The 20,402-nt window shown below is 47.6% G+C and overlaps 1 protein-coding gene across 1 annotated transcript in view; it reads right to left on the bottom strand.

Moving 5' to 3' along the window:
* Positions 1-20,402, bottom strand: part of LOC311117587 (rhophilin-2-like) — a 59,019-nt gene that overhangs the window by 35,140 nt on the left and 3,477 nt on the right. Inside the window, exons 2-3 of the mRNA XM_084192529.1 lie at positions 7,929-8,044; positions 3,255-3,383 (exon numbers count right to left, since the gene is read on the bottom strand). Coding sequence (XP_084048655.1) covers positions 3,255-3,383; positions 7,929-8,044 — 245 coding nt within the window. The remainder of the gene's footprint in view (positions 1-3,254; positions 3,384-7,928; positions 8,045-20,402) is intronic.

The following is a 20,402-nucleotide window of genomic DNA, read 5'->3' as shown; positions in this document are numbered from 1 at the left end:
TAAAAATGATTTCAAATTCCTTATATTAAACAAACTGGGGGGCACCATTTCCTTGTTTTGTTTTTTAAAATTAATTTACAGATAGCCAGGGGGACACTCCAACATAATTTACAAACTAAGCATTTGTGTTTAGTGAGTCCGCCAGATCAGAGGCAGTAGGGATGACCAGGGATGTTCTCTTGATAAGACCTGAAAATAACAGTTTCAGGGTGCGATTAGCAAGACGCACATTCTATATGTGGTCCTCTGTAGCTCAGCTGGTAGAGCACGGCGCTTGTAACGCTAAGGTAGTGGGTTCGATCCCCGGGACCACCCATACACACAAAAAAAAATGTATGCACGCATGACTGTAAGTCGCTTTGGATAAAAGCGTCTGCTAAATGGCATATTATTATTATTATTATTATTATATGAAAAGTTCCACCCGACTCGCGCTGCCACGCCACAACACCTGGTACTCTGGTCCTGGATCTTGGACCTAGTACTCACGCAGGTCCAGGATTCGTTTCAGTCAGCATTCGTTTGCTTTTCACACATGCTTTATAGCACGGGTCAGGGTACCAAACCCTCCAGGGTCAGGGTACCAAACCCTCCAGGATCAGGGCCAGGGTACCAAACCCTCCAGGATCAGGGCCAGGGTACCAAACCCTCCAGGATCAGGGCCAGGGTACCAAACCCTCCAGGATCAGGGCCAGGGTACCAAACCCTCCAGGGTCAGGACCAGGGTACCAAACCCTCCAGGACCAGGACCAGGGTACCAAACCCTCCAGGGTCAGGGTACCAAACCCTCCAGGGTCAGGGTACCAAACCCTCCAGGGCCAGGGTACCAAACCCTCCAGTGTCAGGGTACCAAACCCTCCAGTGTCAGGGTACCAAACCCTCCAGGGTCAGGGTACCAAACCCTCCAGGGTCAGGACCAGGGTACCAAACCCTCCAGGACCAGGACCAGGGTACCAAACCCTCCAGGGTCAGGGTACCAAACCCTCCAGGGTCAGGGTACCAAACCCTCCAGGGCCAGGGTACCAAACCCTCCAGTGTCAGGGTACCAAACCCTCCAGTGTCAGGGTACCAAACCCTCCAGGGTCAGGGTACCAAACCCTCCAGGGTCAGGGTACCAAACCCTCCAGGGTCAGGGTACCAAACCCTCCAGGGTCAGGGTACCAAACCCTCCAGGATCCAGATCATAAGGGGATATGTGAAAGTGCCCTTAGAGTAGAGGCTAAGAGTGTTCTCCCTCCCCCTCACTCTCTTTTGTGATTTTCTGTTTTCCAAACCCAAGCTGTGGGTGTGTATTGATGCCCGTCCTAAATTGTAACTAAGTTCAATGTTGAGTGTTTGTGATATTCTGCGATAGATAGGAGCTTTTAAAAGGCATGCTATTTCCAGCAATAACTTGGTTGAATGTGGATCAATTTGCGATGTTGTATATAAGCTGTACCTATCTAGGATGTTGAGACACACAAAACGAAACAAACTGGCTCACAACTGTGACCTGCTAACTGAAGACGGGTCCATGATAACTTCCTCATCAGACCAGTGGGTGTTTCTCACCTGTGACCTGCTAACTGAAGACGGGTCCATGCTAACTTCCTCATCAGACCAGTGGGTGTTTCTCACCTGTGACCTACTAACTGAAGACGGGTCCATGATAACTTCCTCAGACATATGAGTGGGTGTACTGGCCCCGTGTAGCTCAGTTGGTAGAGCATGGCGCTTGCAACGCCAGGGTTGTGGGTTCGTTTCCCTACGGGGGGCCAGTATGAAAAAAAAAAAATGTATGCACTCACTAACTGTAAGTCGCTCTGGATAAGAGCGTCTGCTAAATGACTAAAACGTAAAAAAATGTAAAAAATGTGTTAATCTTCTGAGCTCACTGGTTCCTCATCCATAATCCTTTGTGTTTCTGTTCTCAACCAGACAGGCCGGTTCTGTTCCCTCGCTCTGTTGCTCGCTCTCTCACCAGTTCTTTGTTTTTATGTGAAGCCCCTCTCCAGTTCTTTATGTGAAGCCCCTCTCCAGTTCTTTATGTGAAGCCCCTCTCCAGTTCTTTATGTGAAGCCCCTCACCAGTTCTTTATGTGAAGCCCCTCACCAGTTCTTTGTTTTTATGTGAAGCCCCTCTCCAGTTCTTTATGTGAAGCCCCTCTCCAGTTCTTTATGTGAAGCCCCTCTCCAGTTCTTTATGTGAAGCCCCTCTCCAGTTCTTTATGTGAAGCCCCTCTCCAGTTCTTTATGTGAAGCCCCTCTCCAGTTCTTTATGTGAAGCCCCTCTCCAGTTCTTTATGTGAAGCCCCTCTCCAGTTCTTTATGTGAAGCCCCTCTCCAGTTCTTTATGTGAAGCCCCTCTCCAGTTCTTTATGTGAAGCCCCTCTCCAGTTCTTTATGTGAAGCCCCTCACCAGTTCTTTATGTGAAGCCCCTCACCAGTTCTTTATGTGAAGCCCCTCACCAGTTCTTTATGTGAAGCCCCTCTCCAGTTCTTTATGTGAAGCCCCTCTCCAGTTCTTTATGTGAAGCCCCTCTCCAGTTCTTTATGTGAAGCCCCTCTCCAGTTCTTTATGTGAAGCCCCTCACCAGTTCTTTATGTGAAGCCCCTGAGCTGCTGTGATGCATGTCAGCCTAATTAAAGCATGTCAAAGCCCTCCGCATTCCACAGCAATGTGTGTGTGCATTTTGTGTTTATTAATGTTGCTGGTGTTTTATTTAAGGCCCAGTTGACTGTAGTGTATTAAGGTTCCTGTAATTTCTAAACTGTTCACCCGATATGATTGAAAATACCCTCAAATTATAACTGGCAGCACTTTAATCTCATTGTCAAATCCAAAATGCTGGAGTACAGAGCCAAAACAACAACATTCACCGTCCCAATCCTTTTGTAGCTCACTGTATGACTGTATTATGTTAAGGCAAATTCTCACATGAACACATGTAGCATGATAGGTAGGGTGGTTGGGTGGTGGGGTGGTTGGGTGGTAGGGTGGTTGGGTGGTAGGGTGGTGGCGTGGTAGGGTGGTGGCGTGGTAGGGTGGTAGCGTGGTAGGGTGGTGGGTGGTTGGGTGGTAGCGTGGTAGGGTGGTTGGGTGGTAGGGTGGTAGGGTGGTGGCGTGGTAGGGTGGTGGCGTGGTAGGGTGGTAGCGTGGTTGGGTGGTAGGGTGGTAGGGTGGTAGGGTGGTAGGGTGGTGGGTGGTTGGGTGGTTGGGTGGTGTAGGGGGGTAAAAGGGGAGTGCAAAGGGTTTAAAGGGTGTAGTATACTCACTGGACGTTCTGGTAGACTTCCACTGAGCTGTTGAGCCCCTCCAGCTGCTCCATGAGGAGCTGCAGGTTGGAGTTGATATAGCTGAGCTCCAGACCAACCATCTCACACACCTTGTTGTTGGAGGTCGCCCTGGAGACGGGAAGACATGTTAGCATTCACAATACACATTGGAAAGGGGGGGTTAGAACAGTAGAGAGACAGTAGAGAGACAGTAGAGACCAGTGGATTACTAGCAGGGAGTGACTCCACAGAAATAAACCTGGATAAACCAGTCGGTCTGGTCAGTACACTTCTTTAACTGCTGCTAGGAGAGAGAGGAGGGTGGAGGAACGTCGAACTACTGAAACCTGACAACAGACGGAGAGAGATACAGAGAGAGAGATAGATACAGAGAGACAGACAGAGATACAGAGAGAGATACAGAGAGAGATACAGAGAGAGATACAGAGAGAGATACAGAGAGAGATACAGACAGACAGACAGACAGACAGACAGACATACAGAGAGACAGACAGACAGACAGACAGACAGAGATACAGAGAGAGATACAGAGACAGACACAGACAGACACAGACAGACAGACAGACAGACAGACAGAGAGACAGGCAGACAGACAGAGGCAGACAGACAGACAGACAGACAGACAGAGAGACAGAGAGACAGAGAGGCAGAGAGGCAGACAGGCCAGGTGAGGGTATAGGGGAGGGCAGAGGAATAAACTGGTGGTCAACAGGTCACCTTCGTAGTTCACCTGCCTCTCTCTCTCTGCCACTCCCCAGAGGTCAGGAATGCTGGAACATTCCAGGTGAACAGCCGGGTAGAAAAGACAGGTGGAACATAACCCATCTCTTCAGACCTGCTTATTGTTTCAAAGTTCAAAGTCCCCTACCAAATCAAGATAATAATATATGCCATTTAGCAGACACTTTTATCCAACGCAACTTACAGTAATTCGTGCATACATTTCTTATGTATGGGTGGTCCCAGAAATCAAACCCACTATTCTGGCATTGCAAGCGCCATGCTCTACCAACTGAGCTACGGTGGACCACCTATATCCTTAGGTATGCATGTTGGAATAATGCATCTTACCACCCAAGAAACATAGAAGCACCTGAAACTTCAAAACTCAGTCTCTCTGCACCTACTCATTGGTTCTACCCGCTGCGGTGTTGGCAGACGAACACACACTGCTGAGTCCATCGTCTGCCCCGGTTCCACCCACTGTGGACTGGGCCAAGGACGGCTAGCAGCTTGCCTGGAAATACTGGGAGGAATGCAGAGCTCTTTGATGCTGACAGCTGCTCCAGCACAGCCTCATGTAATATCAGAACCTTAGATAACACTAGGTCAGGGGTCAGACAGAGAGACTGGTCCCTAGGTCAGGGGTCAGACAGAGAGACTGGTCCCCAGGTCAGGGGTCAGACAGAGAGAGACTGGTCCCCAGGTCAGGGGTCAGACAGAGAGAGACTGGTCCCCAGGTCAGGGGTCAGACAGAGAGACTGGTCCCCAGGTCAGGGTTCAGACAGAGAGACTGGTCCCCAGGTCAAGGGTCAGACAGAGAGACTGGTCCCCAGGTCAAGGGTCAGACAGAGAGACTGGTCCCCAGGTCAGGGGTCAGACAGAGAGAGACTGGTCCCCAGGTCAGGGGTCAGACAGAGAGACTGGTCCCCAGGTCAGGGGTCAGACAGAGAGACTGGTCCCCAGGTCAGGGGTCAGACAGAGAGACTGGTCCCCAGGTCAGGGGTCAGACAGAGAGACTGGTCCCCAGGTCAGGGGTCAGACAGAGAGACTGGTCCCCAGGTCAGGGTTCAGACAGAGAGACTGGTCCCCAGGTCAGGGGTCAGACAGAGAGACTGGGCCCCAGGTCAGGGGTCAGACAGAGAGACTGGTCCCCAGGTCAGGGTTCAGACAGAGAGACTGGTCTACTGACTGGTCCCCAGGTCAGGGGTCAGACAGAGAGACTGATCCCTAGGTCAGGGTTCAGCACCCCACATAGATGCAGAAGGTAAACAAGAGAGGTCTAGATACATAATAATACCCATCACTAGATACATAATAATACCCATCACTAGATACATAATAAAACCCATCACTAGATCCATAATAATACCCATCACTAGATCCATAATAATACCCATCACTAGATCCATAATAATACCCATCACTAGATCCATAATAATACCCATCACTAGATACATAATAATACCCATCACTAGATCCATAATAATACCCATCACTAGATACATAATAATACCCATCACTAGATACCTTGTCATTCATACTTTATCCAGAACGCTGAAGACTAGTTTCCATAAATGGGATTCACTTCACTTTTATACTAAAAAGTATATTCATGCACATAGAGGTCATTTGTAAAAAATAAAATAAAAATAAAAGTTGAAGGAAGTGGGCCAAGATCAACCTCTTCATTGGCCCTTCCCCAGTTCCCTCTCTGTACCCCCTCTACAGTTAGTGTTCATAAATAAATAAAATCACAAAGTAACCCTGGGGTCAGATCTGCAGGTCCACAGGGCTGGACTGACACTTCCTGTGTGTAGCAATTAGTCACTCGTTTGACCTCTAACCCCATCCAATAACCCGGGGCAGGGGGTGACACACACAGAGAGAGAGACAGAGAGACAGACAGAGACAGAGACAGAGAGAGACAGAGAGAGACAGAGAGAGACAGAGAGAGACAGAGAGAGACAGAGAGAGACAGAGAGAGAGAGAGACAGAGAGAGACAGAGAGAGACAGAGAGAGACAGAGAGACTACTCCATATCCCCAGCTCCATATCCCCAGCTCCATATCCCCAGCTCCATACCCCCAGCCATAATGACCTGTACTGTATTCATATTACAGGCTGTTCATATCAGTTCCTGCTAGCTCCCACAGGCCTCAGCCAAACCACACAACCACAAGGGGAGAGGAGACAGTGAGGAGAGGGAGAGGGAGGGTGATGGGTAACAAGCTGCTGTTGACGTCAAAAGGAGATTCGTCACACACTGGGCACGAGCCCGTGTCCGCCTGCCACCATGGCAACGCACAACACACTAAACAGTAGGCCAGGTCACCGGGGCAACTGATTAGCCAGGCATCATCGTTCTCTGTGTTTGCTAACCTGGACCGTATACACACACAGAGAGGCATTCTGGGAAAACACAGAATAACAGCCTCACCTCACCGCAGATCAAATGCAAAACTTTATTGACAACCTTGTGGAGGTTACAAACGTATTTCTTGTGCTAGCTTGCGAATATGCTAACGTTAGTTAGCTAAACATTTGTCTATGGGCTGCCACTGGCAGTATGGGATTATGGAGACTGAATTCAATTGTTTCTTAGTTATCTAGCTGTGGCCATCTGGCTATTATTAAACGGGGGCTTTCTACAAAATAGCAAACATTAGCGCAGCTATCTAGATAGCTAGCTAACATTGGAATCTAGACCATAAACTAAGCGACACACACACGAACACGCATTGCCAAACAACACTACTGCCACCTTCTGGTTTGGAGTATTTTAACAAGGCTGAGTGGCTGACGACTTCAAGGTCTTTGCTGCGTGAACACAAAAAGGCTGAGTGGCTGACGACTTCAAGGTCTTTGCTGCGTGAACACAAAAAGAGATGGACTGCCGACACTCAGTTCAGAAGGTGTTTAAGTAACGTCGGCAGGAAAACATTTGACAATCCTACCGGTTCGTCTGAACTATGAGGAATGTTTTGTCTTTTTGACTTCCTGTTCTATCTCACCCTTTGATTAGTCTGAAAGGAGCTTCTGACAGGTGAGACTCTGGCGACACCTCCGTGACAGAGGGATGACAGACAGGTGAGACGGAGGAGTGAAACCCTTTAACAACAACAACAACAACGTGTCCCAAACAGCACCCTATCCTCTACACATTCAAGCCCAGGGCTGCTGAAACCGACTAAGGGTTACTACCAGACAAAAATGATGTAATAACTTCATTCCTTCTTCACAACATTATTTTACATTTTTTTGTCATTTTAGCAGACGCTCTTATCCAGAGCGACTTACAGTTAGTGAGTGCATCCATTTTTCATCCGGAGCCTTCTGCATGGCTGGGTTGGATGCTGGGACAGTGACTGTCTGACCATCCAGGGTCTGCTCTCCTGTAATGGAGGCTGCTGTGTGCGTCTTCCTGTTAGCGTACGTGTGTGAGACCGTGTGTATAATAACAGTACGTACCGTTGAAGGTTCTCAACCCTGGCTCTGTGTGTGTGTGTGTCTGTGTGTGTCTGTGTGTGTGTGTGTGTGTCTGTGTGTGTGTGTGTGTCTGTACGTACCGTAGAAGGTTCTCAGCCCCGGCTCTCATCCTCATCTCTGTGTGTGTCTGTGTGTGTCTGTGTGCGTCTGTGTGTGTCTGTGTCTGTGTCTGTGTGTCTGTGTCTGTCTGTGTGTCTCTGTGTGTGTCTGTGTGCGTCTGTGTGCGTCTGTGTGCGTCTGTGTGCGTCTGTGTGCGTCTGTGTGCGTCTGTGTGCGTCTGTGTGCGTCTGTGTGTGTACGTACCGTAGAAGGTTCTCTGCCCCGGCCCTCATCCTCATCTCTGTGTGTGTGTCTGTGTGTGTGTGTGTGTGTGTGTGTGTGTGTGTGTGTGTGTGTGTGTGTGTGTGTGTGTCTGTGTGTGTGTCTGTCTGTGTGTGTACGTACCGTAGAAGGTTCTCTGCCCCGGCCCTCATCCTCATCTGTCTAATGATCTGCTGGTTGAGACTGGCTCTCTCATTCTGCAGCTTGGAGCGTCCTGTCAGGGCTAACGGGTTCCATCCCTACAGAACAGACAGGAAGAGAACGGAGACCGTTAGGATCTGTCCTCAGAGACCGTTAGGATCTGTCCTCAGAGACCGTTAGGATCTGTCCTCAGAGACTGGACTAGTGTCATTTACATTTACATTACATTCACGTCATTTAGCAGACGCTCTTATCCAGAGCCACTTACAATTAGTGAGTGCATACATTATTATTTTTATACTGGCCCCCCGTGGGAAGCGAACCCACAACCCTGGCGTTGCAAACGCCATGCTCTACCAACTGAGCTACATCCCTGCCGGCCATTCCCTCCCCTACCCTGGACGACGCTGGGCCAATTGTGCGCCGCCCCGTGGGTCTCCCGGTCGCGGCCGGCTACGACAAGGTTAGTCAGGGTGAGAGACCTTATTGACTGTACAGTTCATGGGATGCAATACAAAAAACCCAGGAAAGACATTCGTTGAGGGAGCTGTACTGTACTAGATACAGTGGGGGGAAAAAGTATTTAGTCAGTCACCAATTGTGCAAGTTCTCCCACTTAAAAAGATGAGAGAGGCCTGTAATTTTCATCATAGGTACACGTCAACTATGACAGACAAATTGAGAAGAAAAAAAAATCCAGAAAATCACATTGTAGGATTTTTAATGAATTTATTTGCTAATTATGGTGGAAAATAAGTATTTGGTCACCTACAAACAAGCAAGATTTCTGGCTCTCACAGACCTGTAACTTCTTCTTTAAGAGGCTCCTCTGTCCTCCACTCGTTACCTGTATTAATGGCACCTGTTTGAACTTGTTATCAGTATAAAAGACACCTGTCCACAACCTCAAACAGTCATACTCCAAACTCCACTATGGCCAAGACCAAAGAGCTGTCAAAGGACACCAGAAACAAAATTGTAGACCTGCACCAGGCTGGGAAGACTGAATCTGCAATAGGTAAGCAGCTTGGTTTGAAGAAATCAACTGTGGGAGCAATTATTAGGAAATGGAAGACATACAAGACCACTGATAATCTCCCTCGATCTGGGGCTCCACGCAAGATCTCACCCCGTGGGGTCAAAATGATCACAAGAACGGTGAGCAAAAATCCCAGAACCACACAGGGGGACCTAGTGAATGACCTGCAGAGAGCTGGGACCAAAGTAACAAAGCCTACCATTAGTAACACACTACGCCGCCAGGGACTCAAATCCTGCAGACCCAGACGTGTCCCCCTGCTTAAGCCAGTACATGTCCAGGCCCGTCTGAAGTTTGCTAGTGTGCATTTGGATGATCCAGAAGAGGATTGGGAGAATGTCATATGGTCAGATGAAACCAAAATAGAACTTTTTGGTAAAAACTCAACTCGTCGTGTTTGGAGGACAAAGAATGCTGAGTTGCATCCAAAGAACACCATACCTACTGTGAAGCATGGGGGTGGAAACATCATGCTTTGGGGCTGTTTTTCTGCAAAGGGACCAGGACGACTGATCCGTGTAAAGGAAATAATGAATGGGGCCATGTATCGTGAGATTTTGAGTGAAAACCTCCTTCCATCAGCAAGGGCATTGAAGATGAAACGTGGCTGGGTCTTTCAGCATGACAATGATCCCAAACACACCACCCGGGCAACGAAGGAGTGGCTTCGTAAGAAGCATTTCAAGGTCCTGGAGTGGCCTAGCCAGTCTCCAGATCTCAACCCCATAGAAAATCTTTGGAGGGAGTTGAAAGTCCGTGTTGCCCAGCGAGAGCAGTGTGTGAAACAGTGTGTGAAACCTTTTGAAGACTTACAGAAAATGTTTGACCTGTGTCATTGCCAACAAAGGGTATATAACAAAGTATTGAGAAACTTTTGTTATTGACCAAATACTTATTTTCCACCATAATTTGCAAATAAATTCATTAAAAATCCTACAATGTGATTTTCTGGAATTTTTTTTCTCATTTTGTCTGTCATAGTTGACGTGTACCTATGATGAAAATTACAGGCCTCTCTCATCTTTTTAAGTGGGAGAACCTGCACAATTGGTGGCTGACTAAATACTTTTTTCCCCCACTGTAGGTGACCAGGTCAGACTCCCCAGGTCAGACTCCCCAGGTCAGGCTCCCCAGGTCAGGCTCCCCAGGTCAGGCTCCCCAGGTCAGGCTCCCCAGGTCAGGCTCCCCAGGTCAGGCTCCCCAGGTCAGGCTCCCCAGGTCAGGCTCCCCAGGTCAGGCTCCCCAGGTCAGGCTCCCCAGGTCAGGCTCCAAGCTGCCTTTGATGATGTTGTATGTCTTGATGATACGACCAGAACCTCACAACAAGCTGTAATTAAGGACGAGGTTGACAGTCCCACGTGCTTCTTCCCCCTCTGGACTTAAACCCAAATGGACTTCAGAACTCACTACCTGTTCTTCTGGTGTCAGAGCAACAGGCTGCCAGACCTAACTACCTGTTCTTCTGGTGTCAGAGCAACAGGCTGCCAGACCTAACTACCTGTTCTTCTGGTGTCAGAGCAACAGGCTGCCAGACCTAACTACCTGTTCTTCTGGTGTCAGAGCAACAGGCTGCCAGACCTAACTACCTGTTCTTCTGGTGTCAGAGCAACAGGCTGCCAGACCTAACTACCTGTTCTTCTGGTGTCAGAGCAACAGGCTGCCAGACCTAACTACCTGTTCTTCTAGTATCAGAGCAACAGGCTGCCAGACCTAACTACCTGTTCTTCTGGTGTCAGAGCAACAGGCTGCCAGACCTAACTACCTGTTCTTCTAGTATCAGAGCAACAGGCTGCCAGACCTAACTACCTGTTCTTCTGGTGTCAGAGCAACAGGCTGCCAGACCTAACTACCTGTTCTTCTGGTGTCAGAGCAACAGGCTGCCAGACCTAACTACCTGTTCTTCTGGTGTCAGAGAAACAGGCTGCCAGACCTAACTACCTGTTCTTCTGGTGTCAGAGCAACAGGCTGCCAGACCTAACTACCTGTTCTTCTGGTGTCAGAGCAACAGGCTGCCAGACCTAACTACCTGTTCTTCTGGTGTCAGAGCAACAGGCTGCCAGACCTAACTACCTGTTCTTCTGGTGTCAGAGCAACAGGCTGCCAGACCTAACTACCTGTTCTTCTGGTGTCAGAGCAACAGGCTGCCAGACCTAACTACCTGTTCTTCTAGTATCAGAGCAACAGGCTGCCAGACCTAACTACCTGTTCTTCTGGTGTCAGAGCAACAGGCTGCCAGACCTAACTACCTGTTCTTCTAGTATCAGAGCAACAGGCTGCCAGACCTAACTACCTGTTCTTCTGGTGTCAGAGCAACAGGCTGCCAGACCTAACTACCTGTTCTTCTGGTGTCAGAGCAACAGGCTGCCAGACCTAACTACCTGTTCTTCTGGTGTCAGAGAAACAGGCTGCCAGACCTAACTACCTGTTCTTCTGGTGTCAGAGCAACAGGCTGCCAGACCTAACTACCTGTTATTCTGGTGTCAGAGCAACAGGCTGCCAGACCTAACTACCTGTTCTTCTGGTGTCAGAGCAACAGGCTGCCAGACCTAACTATGTCAACACACACAGATAGACAAGGACACAGTAACATTACGTTCATTTCTATGAGTCGTAGAGGTCAATTGAATAAGAGTCAGTCTACGAGGTTAGAATGTAATGTTTCTGTGTCCCTAGCCAGTATCAGAGCTGGCTGTATGAGAGAGGTGTGTCGTGTACACTGTGTCACCACAAGTCAGCTTAGCAACACATAGTTCTGCTCAGCAATATGATGACCCCTACAGATGCATAACCACAGAATGAAATAGAACACCGAGTTATAGGATCTCTATGCACAGTGGGTGTAGCGTCTAAAATGTAATGTAATATCCTATAGCATTAAACATGGTGAGGTTATAGGATCTCTATGTACCCAACACAGTGGGTGTATCCCACAGGATTAAACATGATGAGGTTATAGGATCTCTATACACAGTGGGTGTAGCGTCTAAAATGTAATGTAATGTAATATCCTAACATGGTGAGGTTATAGGATCTCTATGTGCCCAACACAGTGGGTGTATCCCATAGCATTAAACATGGTGAGGTTATAGGATCTCTATGTGCCCAACACAGTGGGTGTATCCCACAGGATTAAACATGGTGAGGTTATAGGATCTATGTGCCCAACACAGTGGGTGTATCCCATAGCATTAAACATGGTGAGGTTATAGGATCTCTATGTGCCCAACACAGTGGGTGTATCCCATAGCATTAAAACATGGTGAGGTCATAGGGCTGAACAAGGAGAGTTACTGAATGTATCTCAGTGACTAAAAATAGATTGATAGAAATGTCCTCTCTCACTTTGATCAACAGCGGATTCCTTTCTCTAAACCCAACTCAACTCTGACGGAAGTAGACAACTTCCTGAACATAGGCCTAACAAGTAAACATCCCCCAAAAATATTTACATCTTATTTCCTTCTAATATTTAATTATTGGACACATAAAACACTACTGTAACAAGTGAACACCAAGCAGAATGATGTCACCTGTCAGAGCAGGTATGGTTCACACTGTTCCTCAACACACAACAGTACTGGTGGGGGGGGGGGGGGGGGTGAATTGCTTTCATAGACTATCATGAATCACCCAATGAAAGTAGAATAAAAGACAAGGAGAGGTTTGGCTTGGCAAGGTCAGAGAGCAGCTATGGCTGTGGAATAGAGACAGACAGAGAGAGACAGAGAGACAGAGAGACAGAGAGAGACAGAGAGAGACAGAGAGAGACAGAGAGAGACAGAGAGACAGAGAGACAGAGAGAGAGGCAGCTGCTCTGATCGCTGTATGGAAATAAGACCATTACATCAGAGGGAGGGAGGGCCAGAAGACTCGCAGGGCTTGCCCTATGACAGGGCTTGCCCTATGACAGGGCTTGCCCTATGACAATATGTTGATACTATGCCAATACAGCACCAATACCACTTTATTACACTCATTCATGATGATGTCATGATAATAATCTTTATGACGACATTAGACCATCAAAAGAAAGCTGTAACCTCCATCACAATACCCAGCCCTGGACTGTTTGTTTTCAAGGTGTCGTTGTCCCTAAGGAAACCACTGAAAGAAAGATATCAGCTGTTGTCTCTAAGGAAACCACTGAAAGAAAGATATCAGCTGTTGTCTCTAAGGAAACCACTGAAAGAAAGATATCAGCTGTTATAAACTCTGGTGCATCCCAAATGGCATCCCAACTTCCCTGTGGGCTCTGTTGAAAAACGGTACCATATTCCCAACATAGTGCACTACTTCCCTGTGGGCTCTGTTGAAAAATGGTACCACTGACTACATGAATGATGTTGATCCGGACTGGTTCAGACAAAGCCGCCAGGTGTGTTGATGCTCAAGAGGAACCAGTGTGTGCGTGTGTGTGTGTGTCTGTGTGTCTGTGTGTGTGTGTCTGTGTGTGTCTGTGTGTGTCTGTGTGTGTGTGTCTGTGTGTGTGTGTCTGTGTGCGTGTGAGTGCGCGTGTGTGTGTGTGTGTGTGTGTTTGTGTGTGTGTGTGTCTGTGTGTGTGTGTGTGTGTCTGTGTGTGTGTGTCTGTGTGTGTGTGTCTGTGTGTGTGTGTGTCTGTGTGCGTGTGTGTGTGTGTGTGTGTGTGTGTGAGGTTCAGTCAGAAACTACAGCTCTGATCCAGAGAGATTATCACATTCCTCCAGCTAGCATCAAAGCTCTCGGAGGGAAACCTAAACCGGAGTCACCTGACCATGTGACTCACTGCTCTTCCTCCTCCTCTCCACTAAAGGACACAGAGGGACATGTGATCTGTCTCCTCTTCTCCACTAAAGGACACAGATGGACATGTGATCTGTCTCCTCCTCTTCATTAAAGGACACAGAGGGACATGTGATCTGTCTCCTCCTCTCCACTAAAGGACACAGAGGGACATGTGATCTGTCTCCTCTTCACTAAAGGACACAGATGGACATGTGATCTGCCTCCTCCACTTCACTAAAGGACACGGGGGACATGTGATCTGTCTCCTCCTCTCCACTAAAGGACACAGAGGGACATGTGATCTGTCTCCTCTTCACTAAAGGACACAGATGGACATGTGATCTGTCTCCTCCACTTCACTAAAGGACACAGGGGGACATGTGATCTGTCTCCTCCTCTCCACTAAAGGACACAGGGGGACATGTGATCTGTCTCCTCCTCTCCACTAAAGGACACAGAGGGACATGTGATCTGTCTCCTCCTCTCCACTAAAGGACACAGAGGGACATGTGATCTGTATCTCAAAGGAAGTGACAAAATGTCAGAGAACAGTTCCCACAACCACCCAGGGCAGTCTTTCTCAACCCCAGGTTAGTCCCAAATAGGGATTAATATGGGTAACCGGGATCACGGGTATATCCCAGGAACACTCATTACATTTTCCGGAAAAAATATATATGACAAGACCCGGGAAATGACAACACTCCCCCCCCAAATATGGCACTAATGCAATTCCACAAAATACACAACCTGCTCAGCATCGGATTAGCAAAAAATCAATAGCACATAATCCAAACAGGTTGTCATGGAAACCTTTAGCCTAGCATATTTACTTCACACAAAGTCACCATAAATTCAAAACACACAATTGACACTTCTGGACTGCACAAGCGACCCCAACGCAGTTAATAAACCCCACAGGAAACCCCTTACAGTATAGCCTATAAAATAACGTGTGCCTCTTTGAGATGTCATTGTGACTCTTCAGAAAGTCACACATTTGATAGGCCTATGGACAGTTCACTACGTAGGCATCTCTGTCACGGACATGAAGTCTGTTAACAATTCAGAGAGGCATGAGGGAAAATTCTACCTTCTCCTGTCCTAGAGTTTATAGGCCAGGGTTCTTCAATTCCAGTCCTGGAGGGCCGAAACACTTCTGTTTTTTTATTTCTACCTGGTAGTTAATTGCACTCACCTGGTGTCCCGGGTCTGAATCAGCCCCTGATTAGAAGGAGAGGATGAAAGACAGAGGTGTTTCGGCCCTCCAGGACCGGTATTGAAGAACCCTGTTATAGGCTATTTTCCTGTCCTGTCCCAATCCCACTGAAACCCCAAATCCTGACTCCTGTCTCGCATGGACATTCCTAACTTTATTCTGTAATCCATAAATTGCATTATCAAAGCACGTCTAGCCTATACATGTCTAAATACCTCTATAACATTTCCCCCCTGCCTCGTATTGCTGCCTATATAGAGCTTAGGTAGAGAATGTGTGATCAACAAACGGTATGGACAGTAGATATGGATACAGTTGGTCCCCGTTAAGATACCTTCATATTTAAACCATTTCTACTCTTCACCTTCCCAGTTTTTCATGAGCTGATCTGCCATCTTTATACATTTACGTCATTTAGCAGACGCTCTTATCCAGAGCGACTTACAGTTAGTGCATACATTATTCTTTTTTATTTTCATACTGGCCCCCCGTGGGAATCGAACCCACAACCCTGGCGTTGCAAACGCCATGCTCTACCAACTGAGCTACCTCCCTGCCGGCCATTCCCTCCCCTACCCTGGACGACGCTGGGCCAATTGTGCGCCGCCCCATGGGTCTCCCGGTCGCGGCCGGCTATGACAGAGCCTGGATTCTAACCAGGATCTCTAGTGGCACAGCTAGCACTGCGATGCAGTGCCTTAGACCACTGCGCCACTCGGGAACACATTTATAATCATCAACTTGATTTTGCCAAATGCAGGAGATATTCTGTCATTCATTGAAGGAGGTTATCTAGCAAGCTTACTTATCAACTATGGTCATTTGACTTTTGTTTGACTGCCGTTATAAAGTTTGCATGATTCGACAAGGCTATACTCCGACTGTGCAGCCAAGCCAACAAGGTCTCATTTGGGGAGAACCCTGGCATAGTGACCATATCTTGGTTTTAAAACACTTTAAAAAATGGGCACTTCTGATTTTTGCTGTATTTCCCGGAACTCTCTGGATCAATATGAACTATTCCCGGTATTGAAACTCTGTAGATTTTAGGGAAAATATGAATCCCTAGTCCCAAGGATGTTACCTGACTGATCCATCAGATACGGCAGCTAGCTGAAATCGATTTAGTCAGTTGTCAAGTGTCAATCTAAGTTATAGTAAAGAAACAGTGCACTGTAGGGATCAATGTGTGTCCGGAACTTTCCAGAGCCCTATCAGAACAGTCCAGAATGGGAAGAGTCCATGGCACGTATTCACAAAGCATCCCAGAACAGAGTCCTGATGTACGATTAGGTCCCTACTCTGGGGCGCTTTGGGAACAGGCCCAGAACAGGAGTCCTGATGTACGATTAGGTCCCTACTCTGGGGCGCTTTGGGAACAGGCCCAGAACAGAGTCCTGATGTACGATTAGGTCCCTACTCTGGGGCGCTTTGGGAACAGGCCCAGAACAGGAGTCCTGATGTACGATTAGGTCCCTACTCTGGGGCGCTTTGGGAACACAGGCCCAGAACAGGAGTCCTATTAGGGTGTTCATTAGTAACAGAGCTCAGCCTGGGACAAAGACTCTCAGTCTCTCTCAGTCCTTAGCAGCTACAGTCTGGACCAACAGACTGGGACCGTGTCTGCAGGCCAGGCCAGACCACTAACAAGCTCCCAATAACAAGCCCCGAGTTACGGCTGCGTCCCAAAACGGCACCCTTCATAGTGCACTACTCTGACCGGGGCCCTGTGGGCCCGGAGGACAGGGGGCCATTTGGGACGCAGAAATAGCAAATCAGGGAACAGTTCAGTTTGGCTGCCTCTCTTTTCTTTCGACAGGCTACTGAAAGAGGCCCCTTTCCGTTGAGCAGGACCATTCAGAATGAGGGAGGGAGTGTATTTGTTGTGTAACGTTAACATAAAGAACGTGAATTTAGAGTGATGGGTTCATGGTGGTACATGCCTCTATATACGTAATACAAACTGTCCAGATAGGGCAGGAGGCTAGAAATAAGGTGAGAGTTCACCCTCGTTCACCCTCGGTTTAGTTCTCACTGCATCAGCACAATAGGATGTAGCCAACGTGGTTAAACCGTCCCTAACTGAAGGGAAGTAGCTGGAGTGTTTCTTAAAGGGGTGTTTCAGTGTTCTTTTGCAGTAGAAACCCCACAGGGGGGCATTTCACTGTGTTTCCTCTGACATTGTCCAGACAGACTGCAGAGGCAGGCAGCAGTCCTAGATCGTGTCCCAAAATGGCACCCTATTCCGTATATAGTGCACTACTTTTGACCAGAGACCTGTTCCCTTCCCAGTGCACTACTTTTGACCAGAGGGAATAGGATGCCATTTGGGATGCAGTCCTAGTCTCTCTTTCTCTGGGCCAGGGCACATGTTGTCAATTTGTCTGCGTGGGTTGTGACCGGGACAGCCTTGGGCTGATTCTACGTCAATGGTAAAGTGGGGGAAAAAAAAGTATTTAGTCAGCCACCAATTGTGCAAGTTCTCCCACTTAAAAAGATGAGAGAGACCTGTAACTTTCATCATAGGTACACGTCAACTATGACAGACAAAATGAGGAAAAGAAATCCAGAAAATCACATTGTAGGATTTCTAATGAATTTATTTGCATATTATGGTGGAAAATAAGTATTTGGTCAATAACAAAAGTTTCTCAATACTTTGTTATATACCCTTTGTTGGCAATGACACAGGTCAAACGTTTTCTGTAAGTCTTCACAAGGTTTTCACACACTGTTGCTGGTATTTTTGCCCATTCCTCCATGCAGATCTCCTCTAGAGCAGTGATGTTTTGGGGCTGTCGCTGGGCAACACAGACTTTCAACTCCCTCCCAAGATTTTCTATGGGGTTGAGATCTGGAGACTGGCTAGGCCACTCCAGGACCTTGAAATGCTTCTTACGAAGCCACTCCTTCGCTGCCCGGGTGGTGTTTGGGATCATTGTCATGCTGAAAGTCCCAGCCACGTTTCATCTTCAATGCCCTTGCTGATGGAAGGAGGTTTTCACTCAAAATCTCACGATACATGGCCCCATTCATTATTTCCTTTACACGGATCAGTCGTCCTGGTCCCTTTGCAGAAAAACAGCCCCAAAGCATGATGTTTCCACCCCCATGCTTCACAGTAGGTATGGTGTTCTTTGGATGCAACTCAGCATTCTTTGTCCTCCAAACACGACGAGTTGAGTTTTTACCAAAAAGTTATATTTTGGTTTCATCTGACCATATGACATTCTCCCAATCCTCTTCTGGATCATCCAAATGCACTCTAGCAAACTTCAGATGGGCCTGGACATGTACTGGCTTAAGCAGGGGGACACGTCTGGCACTGCAGGATTTGAGTCCCTGGCAGCGTAGTGTGTTACTGATGGTAGGCTTTGTTACTTTGGTCCCAGCTCTCTGCAGGTCATTCACTAGGCCCCCCCGTGTGGTTCTGGGATTTTTGCTCACCGTTCTTGTGATCATTTTGACCCCACGGGGTGAGATCTTGCGTGGAGCCCCAGATCGAGGGAGATTATCAGTGGTCTTGTATGTCTTCCATTTCCTAATAATTGCTCCCACAGTTGATTTCTTCAAACCAAGCTACTTACCTATTGCAGATTCAGTCTTCCCAGCCTGGTGCAGGTCTACAATTTTGTTTCTGGTGTCCTTTGACAGCTCTTTGGTCTTGGCCATAGTGGAGTTTGGAGTGTGACTGTTTGAGGTTGTGGACAGGTGTCTTTTATACTGATAACAAGTTCAAACAGGTGCCATTAATACAGGTAACGAGTGGAGGACAGAGAAGCCTCTTAAAGAAGAAATTACAGGTCTGTGAGAGCCAGAAATCTTGCTTGTTTGTAGGTGACCAAATACTTATTTTCCACCATAATTTGCAAATAAATTCATTAAAAATCCTACAATGTGATTTTCTGGAATGTTTTTTCTAATTTTGTCTGTCATAGTTGACGTGTACCTATGATGAAAATTACAGGCCTCTCATCTTTTTAAGTGGGACAACTTGCACAAATACTTTTTTTCCCCACTGTATCTTGCTGCTGTCGGACTGGAGAAGAAACATCCCTAATGGTACCTTATTCAGCCTTTTCCCTCTCAAGACCGCGGCTGCCATAACACTAGGAATTAGATTACAGGATCTCTATGGTGGTAGCAGGGCAGAGAGGACTGAAACCAGCTCAGGGAAACAGCAGAGGTTTGGGAACCCGGCCTGAAACCAGCTCAGGGAAACAGCACAGGTTTGGGAACCCGGCCTGAAACCAGCTCAGGGAAACAGCAGAGGTTTGGGAACCTGGCCTGAAACCAGCTCAGGGAAACAGCAGAGGTTTGGGAACCCGGCTTGAAACCAGCTCAGGGAAACAGCAGAGGTTTGGGAACCCGGCTTGAAACCAGCTCAGGGAAACAGCAGAGGTTTGGGAACCTGGCCTGAAACCAGCTCAGGGAAACAGCAGAGGTTTGGGAACCCGGCCTGAAACCAGCTCAGGGAAACAGCAGAGGTTTGGGAACCTGGCCTGAAACCAGCTCAGGGAAACAGCAGAGGTTTGGGAACCTGGCCTGAAACCAGCTCAGGGAAACAGCAGAGGTTTGGGAACCTGGCCTGAAACCAGCTCAGGGAAACAGCAGAGGTTTGGGAACCTGGCCTGAAACCGCGTTACCACGGCATCTCACAGGATTATCTGTGGGCAGACAAGGAGTAGAGCAGCGAGTCTGTGGAGCGTCTGTTAGAGCAACATAGTAAATCACTGAGCTCATTCTCACCAAGCAGAGAAGAGAAGAGACAGAGAGAGTCTGAAACAGAGACAGAAGAGAAAGAGACAAACAGAGACAGAAGAGAAAGAGACTGAAACAGAAGAGAAAGAGACTGAAACAGAAGAGAAAGAGACTGAAACAGAGACAGAAGAGAAAGAGACTGAAACAGAGACAGAAGAGAAAGAGACTGAAACAGAGACAGAAGAGAAAGAGACTGAAACAGAGACAGAAGAGAAAGAGACTGAAACAGAGACAGAAGAGAAAGAGACTGAAACAGAGACAGAAGAGAAAGAGACTGAAACAGAGACAGAAGAGAAAGAGACTGAAACAGAGACAGAAGAGAAAGAGACTGAAACAGAGACAGAAGAGAAAGAGACTGAAACAGAGACAGAAGAGAAAGAGACTGAAACAGAGACAGAAGAGAAAGAGACTGAAACAGAGACAGAAGAGAAAGAGACTGAAACAGAGACAGAAGAGAAAGAGACTGAAACTGAAACAGAGACAGAAAAGAAAGAGACTGAAACTGAAACAGAGACAGAAGAGAAAAAAGGGCCAATGCTCCACTTAACTGAAAACTCCAGTTCCACCAACGCCAAACACTGTTTCCAAATCACAAATCTCTTTTAAACATGACCAAATTACCAGTACACTCCTGTATGGCTTATAGCCCTGTGGTTTCATAAATGTGCAAAACTCT

This window comes from Coregonus lavaretus, assembly GCF_964263955.1.
Source record: "Coregonus lavaretus genome assembly, contig: HAP1_SCAFFOLD_2078, whole genome shotgun sequence".
NCBI classification, from domain to species: domain Eukaryota; kingdom Metazoa; phylum Chordata; class Actinopteri; order Salmoniformes; family Salmonidae; genus Coregonus; species Coregonus lavaretus.
The sequence above is the reverse complement of the archived record's forward strand: the minus strand, read 5'-3'. Positions and strand labels throughout refer to the sequence as shown.